This window comes from Phoca vitulina, unplaced genomic scaffold (assembly GCF_004348235.1).
Source record: "Phoca vitulina isolate PV1807 unplaced genomic scaffold, GSC_HSeal_1.0 scaffold2, whole genome shotgun sequence".
NCBI classification, from domain to species: Eukaryota; Metazoa; Chordata; class Mammalia; order Carnivora; family Phocidae; genus Phoca; species Phoca vitulina.
In genome coordinates this window covers 11,359,642-11,377,629 of record NW_022589705.1, presented here as the reverse complement: position 1 = coordinate 11,377,629, position 17,988 = coordinate 11,359,642, and the positions used below count along the sequence as shown (strand labels likewise).

At 36.8% G+C, this 17,988-nt stretch overlaps 1 protein-coding gene across 4 annotated transcripts in view; it reads left to right on the top strand.

Moving 5' to 3' along the window:
• The first annotated feature begins 675 nt into the window (after positions 1–675).
• GPSM2 (G protein signaling modulator 2) overlaps positions 676–17,988 on the top strand; it is a 58,229-nt gene continuing 40,916 nt past the window's right edge. The window contains exons 1-2 of one of the 4 annotated variants that reach the window (XM_032422125.1): positions 676–1,303; positions 11,600–11,671. In XM_032422125.1, the coding sequence (XP_032278016.1) occupies positions 11,616–11,671 (56 nt within the window). In that variant the 5' untranslated portion in view covers positions 676–1,303; positions 11,600–11,615. Of the gene's footprint in view, positions 1,304–11,170; positions 11,672–17,988 lie in introns of those variants that run through there. The other 3 variants (XM_032422107.1, XM_032422133.1, XM_032422115.1) reach the window with 3 other exon arrangements.

The following is a 17,988-nucleotide window of genomic DNA, read 5'->3' as shown; positions in this document are numbered from 1 at the left end:
ACTTTTATTACCTGTGTTTTGCAGTTGAGGAAACTAAGGCTAAAGAGGATAAGTAACTCCTTTAAGGTCAATCAGCCCATAAGTGGCAAAGATGTAACTCAAATCCAGGTCAAGTGTGATGCCAAAGCTGTTATTTTAACCAATTTGCGATACATAACACGTTCCCAGGAAGAGAAATGCTGCTTGGATCACTGGTTATGGCCATCATTCAGGGAGATACTGAAAGTGGGGTTTTCTCTAACACACCCTGCAGAAACATTTAAATTTCATTTCAGTGGAGAAATGTTTGAGAAATAATCTAATTAAATTCATCCGACTCTTTAGCCCAAAGAGCCTGTAGTCTTGGTATTTCTGTGAAGAACTGAGACCTATGTTTTGGTTAAACCTGATAATGGAGGAGGTGCATGGAAATAAAACTGCCTTTTCCCAGTGTATCTGGAATATAGCGGCCTGAAACCGAGTCAAGTGCCACCCAGTTTTCCTGGGATCCGGCAACTCTGCAGTCAACACAAGTTTGCTTTCTTAACAGCTGGAAACGCCGGAATTGTGACAGGGCCGCAAGAACTGAGGCTGCCTTGTTCGGACTTTGACACGGGTCCCTCTGTTCCTGTCACAGAGCCCTTTTTCTTAAACATTCCGCATAGGTCGCTTGGGAAACTCGTTCTCTAGGCTGGACCGAGCCGTCAGCGCAGGACGCATTTGTTCTGGGCGCCCATCTTTTAAAGGGGTCCGGGCCAGACCCTCTCTGAACACTCTTTGGACGATACTTATCGCTCCACCCTTCAGTGTCTGAAGAAGAAGTAAGAGGGCAGGAAAGCAGTTTCAACTTGGTGTTTGACGACAGGCCCCAGAACAGCGGGGGGCCAAGCCCCCCAGGGGCCCCCTCAGCCTGACGCGCAGTGCCCCGCCCCGGGACGGTGGAGGCAGAGGCGCGGACAACCGCCCCGCCCCGCCCCCCGCGCTGGCCATTGGCGGGTCCGAAAGACGCGGGGCGTTGTCGGTTTGAATGGGAACTACTGGAGCTGGGGCGCACGCGCAGAGGAGGGGAGCTGTGGAGGCCGGCGGCGCCGCGCGACCCCTGGGTGGGGAGGAGAGCCGCGCGAGCTCTGGCCCACGTGACCTGCGGCGAGCGGAGGCGGGGGGCGAGTGCCTGCCTCCCGCAGTGCGTCTGCCTGGCGAGGCGCCCCCGGCGCGCGGACCCGCCTGGGGGAGGGGCCGCGGCCACCCGTCCGTCGCCTGAGGCGGCCGCTGCTGCAGCTCCGTCGCGGCCGCCGCGCTCCCGGGACTCGCCGGCCCGCGGGAGGTGAGTTCTGAGGCGTCTCAGGGCGCCCCGCGGAGGGAGCTGGCTGGGAGGGGCGTGTGTGTGCGGGGCTGGGTGAGGAGGTTCTGTGTCCCGGGTCTGGGGGCCGCCTGCTTTGTTCGGGTGGGCGGCGGGGACCCGCGCGGCGGTGACCCGAGTGAGGAAACCAGGAACGGGGTGAGAAGCAGCTGGCTGAAGTGTGAGTTGCTTTCTTGTTGCGAGACTTTTAAATGAGAGTCAAGTTTGAGAGCTTTGTTCCCTAACTTTTTAAAAAAATAAAAAGTATGATAGGGCACAGCGACTCCTCACGTATTCTGAGTGTAACAAACGGTGGATTAAAAACCCGAATCCCCGTGGAATTAATCCGAGGCAGATAGCATTCACTTGTAGTCATGCGCTTGCTGTCTGAAGCGGGCAGTGTTTGTCAAACACCTGCGTTTACCACATTTCAATTCATGCATTCGGGGCACCGACTTGTCGAGTTACCGTAGATATTGGTAGTTGCTGCAAAAAGTTTTAGTAAGCAGAGGATGTTAATAAAGCCCTTATCCGAAAATCTGTATCATTTATAGATATCTTCGAAGAGTTAAAACGTGGAAAATCTATAATTTTCTTTGTTTTAGTGGTAACCAGTTAGATCATTTTAACTGGTATCATTTGAGCTCCGTTAAAGAAAACGAGTAAGGATGGAAATTTTATGTGCCTTAATGCATAATTTAACTCTGCCGCAGAGTTTAAGCAGAGGAGCTTCTTGGCTTTCCATTCTGTCAGCTTGAGTTGGAGTCTTTCGTGGTGTGTGTGGGGTTAACATACCAACCGAGCTGAATTTTCAGGCTGCCACTTTAGAAGGGTGCCCGAAGATTTCTGGTCTGATAACCACACTGTGATTACCTCTGATAAAGACCATTTTTGCTTGGGTTGTCCCTATTCGAGAAGCAGCTTTCTTTGCTTTTTATGTTGCTTACTTCTAAACGATCACTGTTGATTGACCTGGGGGGGGGGGGTTGTGTGTGTGTGTAGAGTGAGGGCTGGAGGGGTGATGGTGTAAGGGCAGTCTCAGATTTACTCTGCTTTCCACCTTACCATGGATTCGTTCTGGCAAGTTCCTTCTTAGGCTATTATTTGTAATAAAGGAGTGGAGCAGATACAATGTAAGAAGTTGTATGGTATTGTTGTAGAGGCGTTTCCCTCCAGATCTGCTTTGGCTAGATCAGCAGTTTAGTTGTATTTTCTAATGTTATTAAATCAGACATGCAGGGTTACAAATGTTATATTTTAATATAAATCTCAGACATGGTACTAGGCTAATTACAACGAAGATAGGCTATAGTAATTTTTTAAATGGCCTTGTACTTAAGATTTACCTAAACGGTAAAATTTTTAATTAGTTCTCTGGAATTTGAAAATTAAAAAACTGATGTAGATTTAGACTATTCTAAATCTAATAGACATTCAAAAAAGTAATAACAGCTACTATCATTATTACTACTATACTTTATTGAGTACTTTTGTTAAGTACCAGAGCCAGGCACTGGGTCAGATACTTTATAAAATGGATCTCTAATCATCACAACACATGTTGGATAAGTGTCATTATGCCCAAACCAACTCTGAGAGTTTAACTAGCTCAAGATCATATAACTAATAAGTCAAACTGTGACCTGATCTCAGAGCACATGCTCTGTTGCTTCTCTGCAGTTGTTTAAATCTCCTCCAGGTCTCTGGATTCCATTTGTAGGGACACAATCCACTTTTAAGATGCCTGTAGGTGTTGTGTTTTATTGGGAACTATGCAGAAATATTTCAGTCCTCCTTTTAAGACTGCTGTCTTCCTTTCAGTACCTTATAAATCATAACATTTTCAATATCCTGTAATCATCTTTATAAAAACAGTAAAAAATTAAGTAGAACTTTCCTGAGTTATTTACATGAATATGAATATACTCTTTACTGTGGAGCATATATGTATTAAAGCCCAGTTTTCTCACTAGTATAGGATTCTTTGCTACTTCATAGTTCTTATCTTCTTCCCAGGCAAGAAATTAAAAAACGTTTGTTGGGCATCGATTATGTGCAAAGTAATTTGCTTGGTGTTTTGAGATGATAAGAGAAAACTTCCTGTTCAGTAGTTGCTTCTGGAGTTTTCGAAGTATCTTCCTTCTGTCTCCCTCCTTTACCCTGTGTTGCTGCCAGTTTATTTAACACAGATCCGACTTTGCTATTCCTTTGTTGAAAAAATTGCAAGGTTTAATACAAGGCCACATACATATTCACAGTCCCTAACACTTTAGCACCTTCTTAACTTTTCCTACTCCCAACCCAGTGTGCTTGTCCTGGCATACATTCTGTGCATTCTTACCTCCTTGCTTTTGCTTGAGCCATTTCCCTGTGACTGGAATGCCTTTCCTTCATTTGCCTAATAAGGTCTACCCATCCTTCAAGGTGCAGTACAGATATCCTTGCTTCCAAAAAGCTTTTTATGGTCCTTTTTATTTAGAATCATTCTTCCCATATCATCTCATAACATTATTGAATTAAATAAAACATTTTTCCACAGGATAGTGATAACTTTTGGAGGAGGACAAAGTTACATTTTCCTATAAAGAATTCAAAATTCAAACTCTCTAGGGACCCTTTTTAGACATTTTTAACCCTCTTGCATTTGGGATTTATTTCTCCTTATTTATTAATAAAAAGGTTACAGATCAGAAAGGGCAAGGACTAATATATACACATTCAGGAGGGTTTTTTTTGTAGAAATTGGGCTTAGTGTGAATCATCAGTGTTTTTGGATTGCAGACATATTCTTGTGATCTCCTGGTTCTGTAACCTGAGTAGTCATTCGGAGAGCACTGAAAATATAATTGGAATTGATGAAAATTTAGAATGTCTTTTTTTTTTTAAGAGTCATTACTATGTCTTTCATAACTTTGGTATTGTAATACTTCTATATCAATTTTTATGTGTTTCGAACAGTTAACTAGAAATCCTTTTCCTTATGCAGGTGTCTAATTGAAACTCAAAAGGTTATTAATTTTACTAATGGATTAAAAGAACCATATCTATTTAACATTATAGGAGAGAAAATTAACATTATTTGTAAACTCTGGGCTTCAGTTTGATGAGAAATAAAACTAAGTAATAGGGAGAAGTACTCATTTTATTCTAATGAACATACTTATTCCTTTAGTTGAACATACATATACACACACACACACACACACACACACACACTCCATGCCCAGCATGGAGCCCAACTTGGGGCTTGAACTCACAATCCTCAGATCAAGACCTGAGCTGAGACGAAGAGTCAGACGCTTAACCAACTGAGCCACCCAGGCATCCCTATATTTGTAAATATAAATAAGTAATCTTGGGGTACCTGGCTGGCTCAGTTGGTAGAGCATGTGACTTTTTTTTTTTTTAAGATTTTATTTATTTATTTGACAGAGATAGAGACAGTGAGAGAACACAGGCAGGGGGAGTAGGGGAGGGAGAAGCTGGCCTCAATCTCAGGACCCCGGGATCATGACCTGAGCCGAAGGCAGACACTTAACGACTGAGCCACCCAGGTGCCCAGGAGCATGTGACTCTTGATCTTGGGGTTGTGAGTTCGAGCCCCACATTGGGTGTGGAGCCTACTTAAAAAAAAATAAGTAATCTTGTTGGAGCAGGACTTTTGATCCAATAACTGCTTTGTAGGGAAAAAGGAAACCAAGATTAGGGATGTTGCATAAAAGTAATCTCCTTGAAATTTTGAAGGAACTGCTTTATCCTCTTGAATTATTGTAATCACTGAGGATTATAATTACAAAACAGCAGTTTTAGTGATTAGTGTAGTCACTGGCATAATTCAGATTAACTCCATGTATAATCTAAAAATAGAGCCTCTTTCTAGTTTATCAACCCCCCCCCCACGAAAAACCTTCAGTATTTAACTTCTTCCTGATTTATCATGGGCTGCCAAACCAAAGACACTAAGAGTTTGCTCATGCAATAATTATTATATCCACAGTGTTTTGTGTAGAGACTTTTGGAAACTGCTGTTGACCTACAGACATTCAGCATTTCTCATACGAGTGGACTCATACTTGGCCCTTTCTCACTGTTTAACAACAGTGAAGGCTTGAAATATTCAAATCTTTTTCTTCTTCTATATTACATTTTGTTTTAGTATTTATCTAATTTGAAATTTCATATATGGTCTATTTGTATTTAGTTATCCAGGAAGGATAATTCATTGGAGTCCTTAAATATAAATGTTTCTCATCAAAAAAGGAAGTTTATGCATAGTTTAGTTGTTTAGAGTGGTGAACTTTTAGGTATAAACATTGAAAACATGAAAAGGAATTCTTATTGTATATTGCTAAAATTGTTTGGATTATACTACTCTGAAGTGGTTGCATTTGTGTTTTGAAAGGCCGTGGCTCTGGATCCGAATTTTTTTTTTTAATCTGCCAAGAATAAAAAAATGAGAGTTTAAAATTAATACTACCTTAGTTTGCATGTATTTGATATCTTTCATAATGGCCTTTGAGATTTAATTTCAAATACACTTGGAAACCCTTCTGACTGGTGGTATACCTTTAAGATATAGGTTTATTTGGAATCTAGAACCATTAATCTATTCTTTGAATTTTATTCTATTTGTTTAGCTGACTGATAGTCACAAACAGCTTATTAGAAAGTTTTTATAATAAAAGTGTTTCAGTTAGCAGTTACACAGTTATGCTTGTTTTCTAAACTAACTTGGCTTAACATTCACAAACTAACTTTTGATTGTTGCAGACATAAAGATTAGCAATAAATTAAGACTTAACCTTAATTGGAGTGCATGCGTTAGGATTATATATTTGCTTAAGGAAAACTTTATTCATACAGTTTTTATAGCATAATCTGTGGTAAATTCACATTTCTCCAAAATGATAGAGAATAGAATGATCTGCTTACCTAATCAGTATGATTGTTTATTTTATTAATTTGGGATTGTGTAAAGTAATTTATATTTGCCATGTATGACAATTATTAATGGGTACTAACCATGTTCAACACTATACATAGATATACATGGATATACACACACATGTACATACATAACCTTGAGTTATCTTTAGTTCAGAGTATTATGTAAAAATTTGGTTATATTATTGGTTTAGAGATTGAGTATGTTGAAAAAAGAATCAGAACTATTCATTGCTTTTTTTTTCTTTCATTGCAATTTCTCTTTAATTTTGCCACTGACTTATTGCAGTATTAACATTGAGATCTCATTGGTATTTAAAAAAATTTTTAAAGATGTGCAAAAATTCAGAAATGTCACTCAGTTCTATTTTTTTACCTCTCAGATTCTTTCCCATTTATCAAATTTTATGTGATTTCAAATTATCTCATTTGATATCTTTATTTTTTTCAGCTATTATTTGTGAATATAGCACTTTACCAAGTACAAGTTTAATAGAAGTATTCCACTTTTTCCTATTCAAAATGTAATCCATTTTTTCCTCTTGGAAGTATCCTTCTTGCAATCCAATTTGTTAGTCACTGTGTACTGCTACTGTTCCATCTACCTTGAAAATTGGAAATATTTTAAGTTCTCTGTTACTGCATGACCTTTGCCTCTCACATCTAGTCAGTGTGCATTGTTTTTCCTTTTTCTTTAGGTACTCCTAGCCAGATTACTTAAGTACCCAGCCATTCTTAGGTCTGACTTACCTTGCTTTAGGCACTAATTTCCCACATCAGTCATATATTCTGATATCAAAATAATTTTTTTTTGCATTTAGTTGGCTCTTCAACATCTGCCGCACTAAAATCAGACTGAACTTTTTTCTCTGTTGGACTTTGTTTTTGCATCCTTCTTTATTATCCCCATTATTACCACAATGTGTATTTGTTATTATAACCTGTACCCTTGAGTCTAATATAAAAGAACTTCATTTAAAATATTTTCTTGAGGGGCACCTGGGTGGCTCAGTCGTTAAGCGTCTGCCTTTGGCTCAGGTCATGATCCCAGGGTCCTGGGATCGAGCCCCACATCACATGGGGCTCCCTGCTCTGCCGGAAGCCTGCTTCCCCCTCTCCCACTCCCCCTGCTTGTGTTCCCTCTCTCGCTGTGTCTCTGTCAAATAAATAAAATCTTAAAGAAATATAAAATAAAATATTTTCTTGATTCTTCTTCCATATTTATCCCTGCTCAGATTGATAAAAGGTTACTGTATCTGACTTGAAACATTACAACTGAAAGGGATTTGGAGAATTTGACTGTTGCACTTTAGAGGGAATTATTAGGATAAGAAAAGTTTAAAGAATTTAGATTAATCTGGAGGCAAGAAAAGTAAATTATATTTATTATCTGATAGGTGTTACCAGTTTATAGAGATACTTAAAAGAAAGAATCAGACCAGAGGTTATTGGCATTTAAGTTGGATAGTTTGGATAAATTGGAAGGACAAAAGATATACATGTAACTGTGTATCCCCTATATTTCCCCATCACTTAGTTCGCAAATATTTTACTGCCAATGGAGTAGAGCAAGGCTAGGATTTATTTACTCTGATTGCATACCTTGGACAGTGCCTAGAAGTCCACCTACCCGTATGAGAGTCTGCCTATTTTGACTTCCTAATCAGGTAATTAAATGTGAGGCAATCAGAGTTATATACTACTTTATCTTTCTCTATGCTTTTGTCAGTTTCTAGCATATAGAAAAAAATTATTTCATTTTATTTCTCTGGTCAGACCAAAAGGTGCTGTGAGTTTTTGTTAGCAGTGAGATTTTGGGAGCACTGTTTTTTAAAACCTGGGAGATGCTATGAAGGACATATGTTTCCTTGTAAATTATTAGTTATAAGTCTTAATGGAGATTGGAGATTAAATTTGATGACTTTTTAACGTTCTTTCAAACCTGTAATTTCCATTCCATTTCCTGGTCCTGTCATTAAATTTTCTTATCCTGATGAACATAATTTATTATTTATTGCAGATTTTATTACTGCTACACTGGTAATATATAAACTATGTGTTAAATATGAAGTGGGTTTGTTAACTCTGTGTAATGTGGAGCATGAATGAACACATTGTTACTAAATTGGTTAGAGAGTTCTTGCAGAATTAATCATTGAATCAAGAATTGCTTGTGGGACGCCTGGGTGGCTCAGTCGGTTAAGCGTCTGCCTTCGGCTCAGGTCATGATCCCAGGGTCCTGGGATCGAGTCCTGCATCAGGCTCCCTGCTCTGCGGGGAGCCTGCTTCTCCCTCTGCCTCTGCTTCTCTCTGTCTGTCTCTCATGAATAAATAAATAAAATCTTAAAAAAAAAAAAGAATTGCTTGTTAGTTCAGTGAATAATTATAAGAAATGCTACTTTATTGTTACGGAGATTGTAATGTAAGAGTGACTTGTTTGTGATACACTTCTTTTGAGAATTGTAAAACCATATTATAAATTGTCCTTATTGAAATGGTGAATAGCATTCTGTCTTCTTGCTTATTTTAATTATTTTTAAAATGTTTCTCTATGCAGTCTTAAATAAGGTATTTCACAACTCCATTTATATGCATTTGTTAATTTGACTCCATGTTTACATTTTATTAAGTATGGAGTTAACATTTTTTAATGATTGGTAAAATTTGGAATTACAGTATGATCTGGATGAAAAAATATTTCAAGTAAATTATAACTTAATTGAATTCAAAGTTAAATTTATTCTAATATTTCACCTTCTGCCCCATTTTATAAATAACAGCCTAAACCTCAGCATGGGTAGGGGAAGACCTTTTGGTTGACCGTTTAGCTGTTGTGTAATCTAGATGTACTTTGAAGCTATGGCTATTAATATCTACGCTAATTCCTTTATAGTATTTTATTTATTAAGGATAGGATTCTGAACAAAAGAAAAAGAGGTTTGTTGGGTTAATAGCTGCTACCCTTTCTTTTCATCCTTTCTTAAGACACTGCTTCCTTTGTTGGCCAGGGAAGGTATAAAAGGAATATTTTGTGGTTTTTCTTTTTGTATGTCAAACTGGTTATTAATAAGAAAACCTAATTTCCCCTGGGAAGCTTGTCAATATTCCCAAGGCTGGTCCTTTCCACCTTCCACCTCCTCATGGGTCCTTTTCTGCTCTGTTCCCTACTAACCTCTTTTCTAACTGTACTTGATTAACAAAGCAGTGGGTGTGTGTGATTTAGAGTCTAGTTTATGTTATAGTTGAAATATTTAAAAGGATGTTATGTGGCAAAGGAATTAGGTTTATTGGATGGCAGCAAAAGGAAAAAATGGGTAGAAATGGAAAGATTGCTCAAAGTATGGAACAAATTTCTAAAAGAACTGTTCAAATTAGGATTAGCCGCCTCAAGACCTTTCTGGGAATGCTGTAATAAATGTTAGACTAACTGACCTATAACGTTGTTTATAACACTGAGATTCCAGGACTTAATAATTGTGTGTGTGTGTGTGTATGTGTATATATATATATAATCTATTTATACACACACATATGTATATCTTACCTTATTTGTTTCTCTAAACTGCTGCCTTAGAAGTTATAGTTTATATCTGATGGCCTGTAGTTTCTCTGTAAATATATCTGGGTATGGGATTCGTTTTCATTTATCTATTTAGGATTTAGTGTGTGCTTCTTCAATCTGCTAATTTAAGTCTGTCTTCAAGTCTGAAAAAAATCTTTATCACTGAAGATTTTGCCTTTACTTTTTGTAATTAGACCTCTGTAGAGCCTCTCATTTTGTCTCCCTTTTCTCTGAACTGCTCTTTAGTATTTTTCATCTCTTTATCTCTTTGTGAATGTCTGAATAATTTCTTCAGATATTCTTCTAGTTTACTCATTCTGTCTTTAGGTTATCTGCTGTTTAACCAGTACATTGAGTTACTAATACTAATGTTCATAGCAATACTTTTTTAATAGTAGCAAAAAAATACAAAAACTACAATCCAAATGCCCATCAACAGCAGAATAAAAAATATATTTGGTGTTCAATGGGATATGACACAGCAGTGTAAATATGCAAACTGTAGCTGTGTGCAACAAGTGAGATGAATCTCGGAAACATAATGTTAAGCAAAATCATACAAAATTAAATGATATAATTTTTAGGCCTATGCAGATATTGAACCAAGGTTATAACGACAAGCAAGGGAATAATGAACAAAATTCAGTTTAGAGATCACCTTAGAGGGTAAAAGGAACGTGTGATTGGTTAGGTTGAGGCACCCAGACGACTTCAAAGGCAGTAATAATGTTCTCTTATCTTCAACTGGGTGGTGTTATATAAATGTTTGTTGTGTCATTCTACTATACACATAGTTTCTAAATTTCTTTTGTACCTACTCAGTATTAATAAAAACATTTTAAAGACCTTAAAAAGTAAAACTAGAATGTACTCTGAGAGCAAATGAATACAAGTATAAGTTAATTATCAGCACAAATATCTTTTTTTTTTTTTTTTTTTTAAAGATTTTATTTATTTATGTGACAGACACAGCGAGAGAGGGAACACAAGCAGGGGGAGTGGGAGAGGGAGAAGCAGGCTTCCTGCGGAGCAGGGAGCCTGATGTGGGGCTCGATCCCAGGACCCTGGGATCATGACCTGAGCCGAAGGCAGATGTTTAACGACTGAGCCACCCAGGCGCCCCCAGCACAAATATCTTTGAAGGAATAAATTTAGAGTTTGGAATTGGCTTGTTCAAATAATTACTGAATTCTCATTTTGCCTGTTATAATAGCATTTTTTAAAGCTTAAAGTATCATAATTTTCTCTTTAGATACTCTAACACATTTTTCTATATTTGTTTATAATAGAAAATATTACATAAATTATTGTATTTTAAAACAATTTAAAAAATTAAGGTACAGGTCCCAAATAAATGTAATATATTCACATCCTTATTGAGAAGCTTTATGGCGACAGTTAAGCCCTTTGCTGTTTTTCTCCTGTGATTGACATGACAGCAGTCTGTGGAGTTAGCTGTGTGATTATGTATAGATTGGAATTACTTTAGGTTATTCTTTGAAAATAGGACTTCAAGCAAGGCATCTTGTATTCCTTTTACAGAAATGTTGCTGAAGTGCTCCTGAAAGGGCCAGAGATGCAAGGATTTGGGACACATTTTGAACCTTTAAGCTGTCTGACATTGACCTCCTTTCATTATTAATAAAGAAGAAGCAGGAGCTTAGGATGTATTAACACCAACTCATTAATATACTAACCGGACAATGTTCTGCAACAATTCTACATTGTAAAGAACTGGATTGGCACTAAATAAAATAATTTCATATTTTACTCAGCTTATAATATGACTCGATGGAGGAAAATTTGATAAGCATGAGGGAAGACTATTCTTTTCATGTTCGTTACAGGTAAGACTACTGCTTTCATGGTGGCTTTTAATCCTTATTTAAACATGTATTTAGCTCTGATCATTTCAAATTTAAATTCGAATGTATTCAAAATATACTAGCCTTAGTTAGTATCTCCTATAAATGATATTTTCTTTTTGTTGTGTTTTTTGTAAGTTTTTATATCCTTTCTATAGGAAAATGGTGGTGAAGATCGATTATATATTATTGTTTATTAATGTTTTGTGGATGAGTTTATGAATAGTTACTTTATATTTTCTAACTATTGTAATGCAAATATAAAAATGAAATATATTTCTAAATGTTTGGGGTAAAAGATGGATTTGTAATATGGTCAGATGAATGACCTAATTTTTGCGTTTCAGTTTTGAAATGGTGATCTTTTATAAAAGAGCTTTTTAAAAAGTGGGTAATGTTGAAAGGGGTGGGTACTTTCTAAACATGATAAACTAATAGCCAGTTTAATATTTAGTGATAAAATATTAATGACATTTTGGATACATTTAGGAACAAAGCAGTGATATCTGCATCATTATTTAACATTTTATTCTAAAAGTTCTGGTCATGGCACTAAACAATAAAATGAACATAAACATAAATATTGGAATGAAAGGCATGTAATTATTAGTAGGGTTTTCAGGATACTAATAGATTCTTTATCAAAACTGTTTTAAGTTAGTATTAAACATCAGAACTTGTAGCAATGGGTAGTATTCAGCATCTCTATTAAGTTGAAGTTGTTGATTACCAAATCTTAGATATCTTAACGTATGTTTAGGAAATAGATTTGTTGTCTTTTGGAGCAGATGATTCATGTTAGGGCACGGTGCTGCCACAAAAGTTTATATAGGTAAGATGAGGGTATTTCTATTTAAAAAAAGAAGAAGAAGAAGAAGGGGCACCTGGGTGGCTCAGTTGTTAAGCATCTGCCTTTGGCTCAGGACAAGATCCCAGGGTCCTGGGCTCGAGTCCCACATTGGGCTCCTTGCTCAGCAGGGAGCCTGCTTCTCCCTCTCCCTCTGCCTGCTGCTCCCCCCGCTTGTGCGTGTGCTCTGTCTCTCAATAAATAAAATCTTTTAAAAAATAAAAATAAAAAGTTTTGAATAAAAGAAATGGAGGACATTCAACATAATTAAAATGAGCTTTTATTATATGAAAGGCCCTCACTCTACCCTTTTGGGCATAGTTCCAGAAACCTGGGAGTTATCTTACATGCTTTTTTCCCTTCTTACTCTCTATCCAGTGTGAAGTCATGCCAGTTGATCCTAAATGTTGATCCAGATTGATCTACCCATCTGGATCCTCCCTATCCCTGCAATAGTTTAGGCCCCCATCATCTTCCTTCCAGATTCCCTCTATTCTCCATTCTTTTTTTTTTTTTTTCCTAAAGATTTCCTCCATTTATTTGACAGAGAGAGAAAGAGGACAAGCAGGGGGAGAAGCAGACAGAGGGAGAGGGAGAAGCAGGCTCCCGGCCGAGCAGGGAGCCCGATGCGGGGCTCGATCCCAGGACCCTGGGATCATGACCTGAGCTGAAGGCAGACGCTTAACCGACTGAGCCACCCAGGTGCCCCTCTATTCTCCATTCTTACCTCTTAGAATCCATCTTTTAATTTGCTGCTAGAGGGCTCAGGCTAAAAACACAGAGCTAACTACACAAATGCTGCTCTATCACTATGGTGGCTCCTAGTCACCTGTAGGGCAGAGTCAAGCTTAACATAGTATGCAAGATCTTCCATTTTTTAGCCTCTGTGTATTCCTTTGTCCTTACTTTCTCCAGTCCTCACCTTGCGCTTTGAGTTCTGGTTCCCTATACATGTCTTGCTCTTCCATGTTCTGTGCCTTTGCTCATGCTGCACCCTATGACTTGAATTATCTACTCCTGGAAACCATTTCTAAACAGTATATTTTGACTGTGTGCCCTCCCTGTGCTCACATAACATCCTTTGCATATTTCTTTCTTTGTATCAACTATATTAAAATTCTTTGTATCTGTTTATATGTTTGTCTCCTCCTTGGCTACTCCCTTCTTTGACCATTAACTTCCTTAGGGCAGCCATGATGCCTAGCTTGTTATCTGACTCATAGTGCACATTTAATGAAATGTCCATTGAATTCCATTGGACATAACTATCAGATGAATCTAGTAAGTAAGATTTTATCTGTCTTACTAAGCATTTTCAAGGATGGTATACTTCTTAATACTGTAAGAGCAGCAGGTAAAGGAGTGGATTATACTTCTCCCTGTAGGAAGATCTTAGATTTGTCCTTCTTCCATGATAGGTCAAATATGGTTATATATTGGTATAGGACTTCACCAAAAGAAACTTTAAACTCTGTAACTATTTTTAGTAAGAATATGCCAAACAAAGCTCTGGCTTCATCAGTGTTCTAAGATCAGCATTCTGTATATTAACTGGATTGTTGTATAATTGCAGATAATACTTTGTGTCCTTTTTGTTAGGAGTCATGGCCTAGTATAAATTACTATTCTACTCTGGTAAACAGGTAGCATGTAATGTGTTATCCATATGGTTCTTTCGTTGTGGCAGTCCTCATCCATCCCTGGAGGAGTTTCTGTGGCACAATGAGTTTGTAATTTTGAAATGGGATAATCCTTCAAACACTAAGGAACCTCCTGAGAGATACCATAATGCTTTATGAAATATTTTGTGACCTATTTGTGAAGGTAAAGAGAAATGGAGACTGATAGTAAAATGAAATTAGTTTCTAAACTTTAAAACAGTATCTGATTGATTTTAAATTAATTATTAATTTTTTAGGCATGATAATTTTTTTTGAAAATGGTGATGGGTATTAAAGAGGGCACGTACTAAATGGAGCACTGGGTGTTAGACGCAAACAATGAATCATGGAACACTACATCAAAAACTAATGATGTAATGTATGGTGATTAACATAACAATAAAAAATAAAAAGAAAATGACTCTTAGAGATATATACTAAGATATTTACAAGTGAAATTGTATGCTTTCTGGAATGTACTTCAAAAGAATCTGGGGTTGGAGAGTGAGGATGGAAGTAGAGATGAAACATACAATATTACATATTGGTAATGTTGATGTTGAAAGATGGATATATCAGGTTCACTATCAAACTAGTTTCTCTAGTTTTGTATTTCTTTGAGAAATTTTTTTGTTCATACTTGTTACTATGGATAATAAACACTTCAGTACTTTCATATTGTAAAAATTAGACCATTGTATGCAAGTTGTAAAGGAATACAATTTTGGTGTTGAATTCTTCAATTTTGCTAGGTAAATGTAGTTGTTAATATTCTTTCCTCAAGAATAGTTTGAGGTAATGTGGAATGGTGGAAATAGCACTGGGTTTGGAGACAAAGGTAGGATTTCATTTCTCAGCTTTGCATTCCCATGATCTTATTAATAGGTCGTTCAACCTGTCTGAGCATCATTTTCCTCTTCTGTAATAATACCTATCTCAGAGCGTTATTTTGAGAGTTAAATTTGATGTAATATATAGTAAAATCACTTTTAAAACTAAGTTACCAATCAAAATTCAAATCTAAATCAAGATAAATTTACACTACTTTCTCTTTCACAAAGTAAACTAGAATAACTAGATATATGTGGTAAATTGAATGGATGAAAACTGTGGGGCTAGGATTGATAATGGAAAAGATCCATGCTCAATTAGAACCCATAGAAGGTGGAGGGAGCTAAGGTCTATAAAAAGAGATTTGACAGCTGCAGAAGACAGCACAATGAAGATGCAGAGCACTCTTGTTTTGAATCTTGAGTCCTCAACCCCATCATTTATTCTTAAATAGTATGTAAACCCTTTGAGGGGAGGATCCGATTTGAACATAATCTGCATTAAAGCTTTTAAAATGATGTAGCATTGAGGTTTTTAATCCTCTTTTGCTTTCATTGGTATGCCATGAGCACAAGAAACCAAAATTAAGGAAGTAAAGGAAAAAAATCTAGTGTGGAAGAAAAGTAAATAATAAAATATAAAAATCATTGAAAGGACATGAGTTTGTGCAAAAATGAGGAATTATAGCTATAATGGTCTATTAGAAAAAACAAACATTTCAGTTAAGGATAATAGTACTGTGTTTATTTATAGTTATTAGGAATGTACTTTCTTTGATTATACAACTAGATAGGCCATTAGGAAGAATAAAAGAAACTTTGTATGTGGGATGTATGTTAATGGAGTTATTTTCCCAGTTTGTCTTCTGCTGTGGGTATGTTCTTTGTTTCCAACCCAGCTGGTAAACAAATGAAGTAATTCTATTCTCTCATAGAGACAAAGAGGATATGAAATTACTTTCTCTCTTACTATTTAATGATCTTCTAAAAAATTTATAAACCAACCTGCCTTGCCTACTTTGCAATTAGATATATTTGATTGAGGTGTTGGGAGATTTTGCCAGAATATTGACTTCTTTTCTAATAAAATTATACCAGAGCCGAATATTTCTTAGAATTAGTCATAAACTAGAGAGTTTGGGACTTTATTTTGGGAATTAGTTACTGAAATAACTTTGCTAAGGTACTTTCCCTTACAGGGTATTCTTACTTCATGGACTTCAGAGACAGCTGAGTAGCCAGCAGGGTTCCAGTTTGCTGTCATTCATCCTAATGAAAATTATCTAAAATGCCTTTTTAAGGGGGCGCCTGGGTGGCTCAGTCGGTTGGGCGTCTGCCTTCCGCTCGGGTCATGATCTCAATGTCCTGGGATCAAGTCCTGCATTGGGCTCCCTGCTCAGCAGGGAAGTCTGCTTCTCTCTCTCTCTCTCTCTCTCTCTCTCTCTCCCCCCCCTCCCCCTGCTGGTGCATGCATGCGCTCACTCGTGCACGCTCTCTCTGTCAAATAAAATCTTTAAAATAAAATAAAATGCCTTTTTAAAAATTTGTAGCTCTTATGACACTATTTAGTCTATAGCTAAATTAATATTATATACAACATCATTTGGTTTGATGGTTCCAGAATAATGTGTAAGTTTAAATCCAGAAAGTCAAATATTTGCGGTGAAGATATTTATTTGAAGAAGACATTTTTCTGGTTTATATGGATATAGCAAACATATTGTAAATTTCCAATTTTTACATGTCTTATATCTGAATAGCCAGTTCTACCTTATCTCTGATTTCCTGGCCAGCCAGCTACCCATCCTGAACAGATGGTGCTGTTGTGTGTAACTATTTCTCTACCTCTCCCTCAGTAAATACTCAGTGAATACGATCATTAGTATTCCATTGTACCGTGCATTTTCTTAATACTCTATTGATGGACATTTAAATTGTGTGGGTTTTTTTGCTGCTGTGAACATCCTTTCACATATGTTTTTTTGAATTTGTGTACCTATAGATTTAATAGCAATTCCTAGCAGTGAAATTGCTCAATATATAATTTACATAATTAGAATCATGCTTAAATTAAAAATTTTTAATAGAGGGGTACCTGGGTAGCTCAGTTGGTTAAGCCTCTGCCTTCGGCTCAGATCATGATCCCAGGGTCCTGGGATCGAGCCCTGCATTGGGCTCCCTGCTCAGTGGAGAATCTGCTTCTCCCTCTGCCTCCCTCTCCTTGTATTCATGCGCACACGCTCTCTCTCGCTCACTTAAATAAGTTAAATAAATAAAATCTTTCAAAAAATAAAAAATTTTAATAGAAAAAGTAATATATTTTATATGTAAAAATACATTTTCCAATTTCTTTCCTATGGTAATTCTTGTAAGTTCAGTGGTTTTGGTATTCAGACAAATAAAGACACCTCGTTTTGGTAGCTCATCTAGCAGAAGAACGCTTTAATAAAATCACATTTTTACATGGTAGTCTTTTGGTACCTCGTTTCTCTTCACAGACAGAATATACTGATAACCTTATAAAACCTTAAACAAAAATAATCTTTTTCTTTATGAAGTCTCTAATTTTCAGAAATATAGTTCTAAAGGGCAGTTTTTACTTGTGAAAAACAAATTGGTTTTATTAATTTGAAATGACATGAAGAAATATAGCAATTTACGTTTTCTGATTTAACCGATTAATTTTTCCATGTACTTAAGATCTTCCATCTTTGTATCTAATTGACTTGGTCTAATGTTGGAGCAAAATGTTAAATAGAGGTTTACTTGCATTATTTTGCCTAGATCATAAAGTGAGGGTGAAATCACTAGTCTGACTATGAACAGAGAGCATCCTTTGGCTAAATTACTTGAATTGTAAAAAAAAAAAAGATACCTGCATATAAAACTTGAAAATTACCTATCAGAGATGACTACGTAAATCTGTTTATCCCGAACTAAAAGCCAGCTTTGAACCTTTGC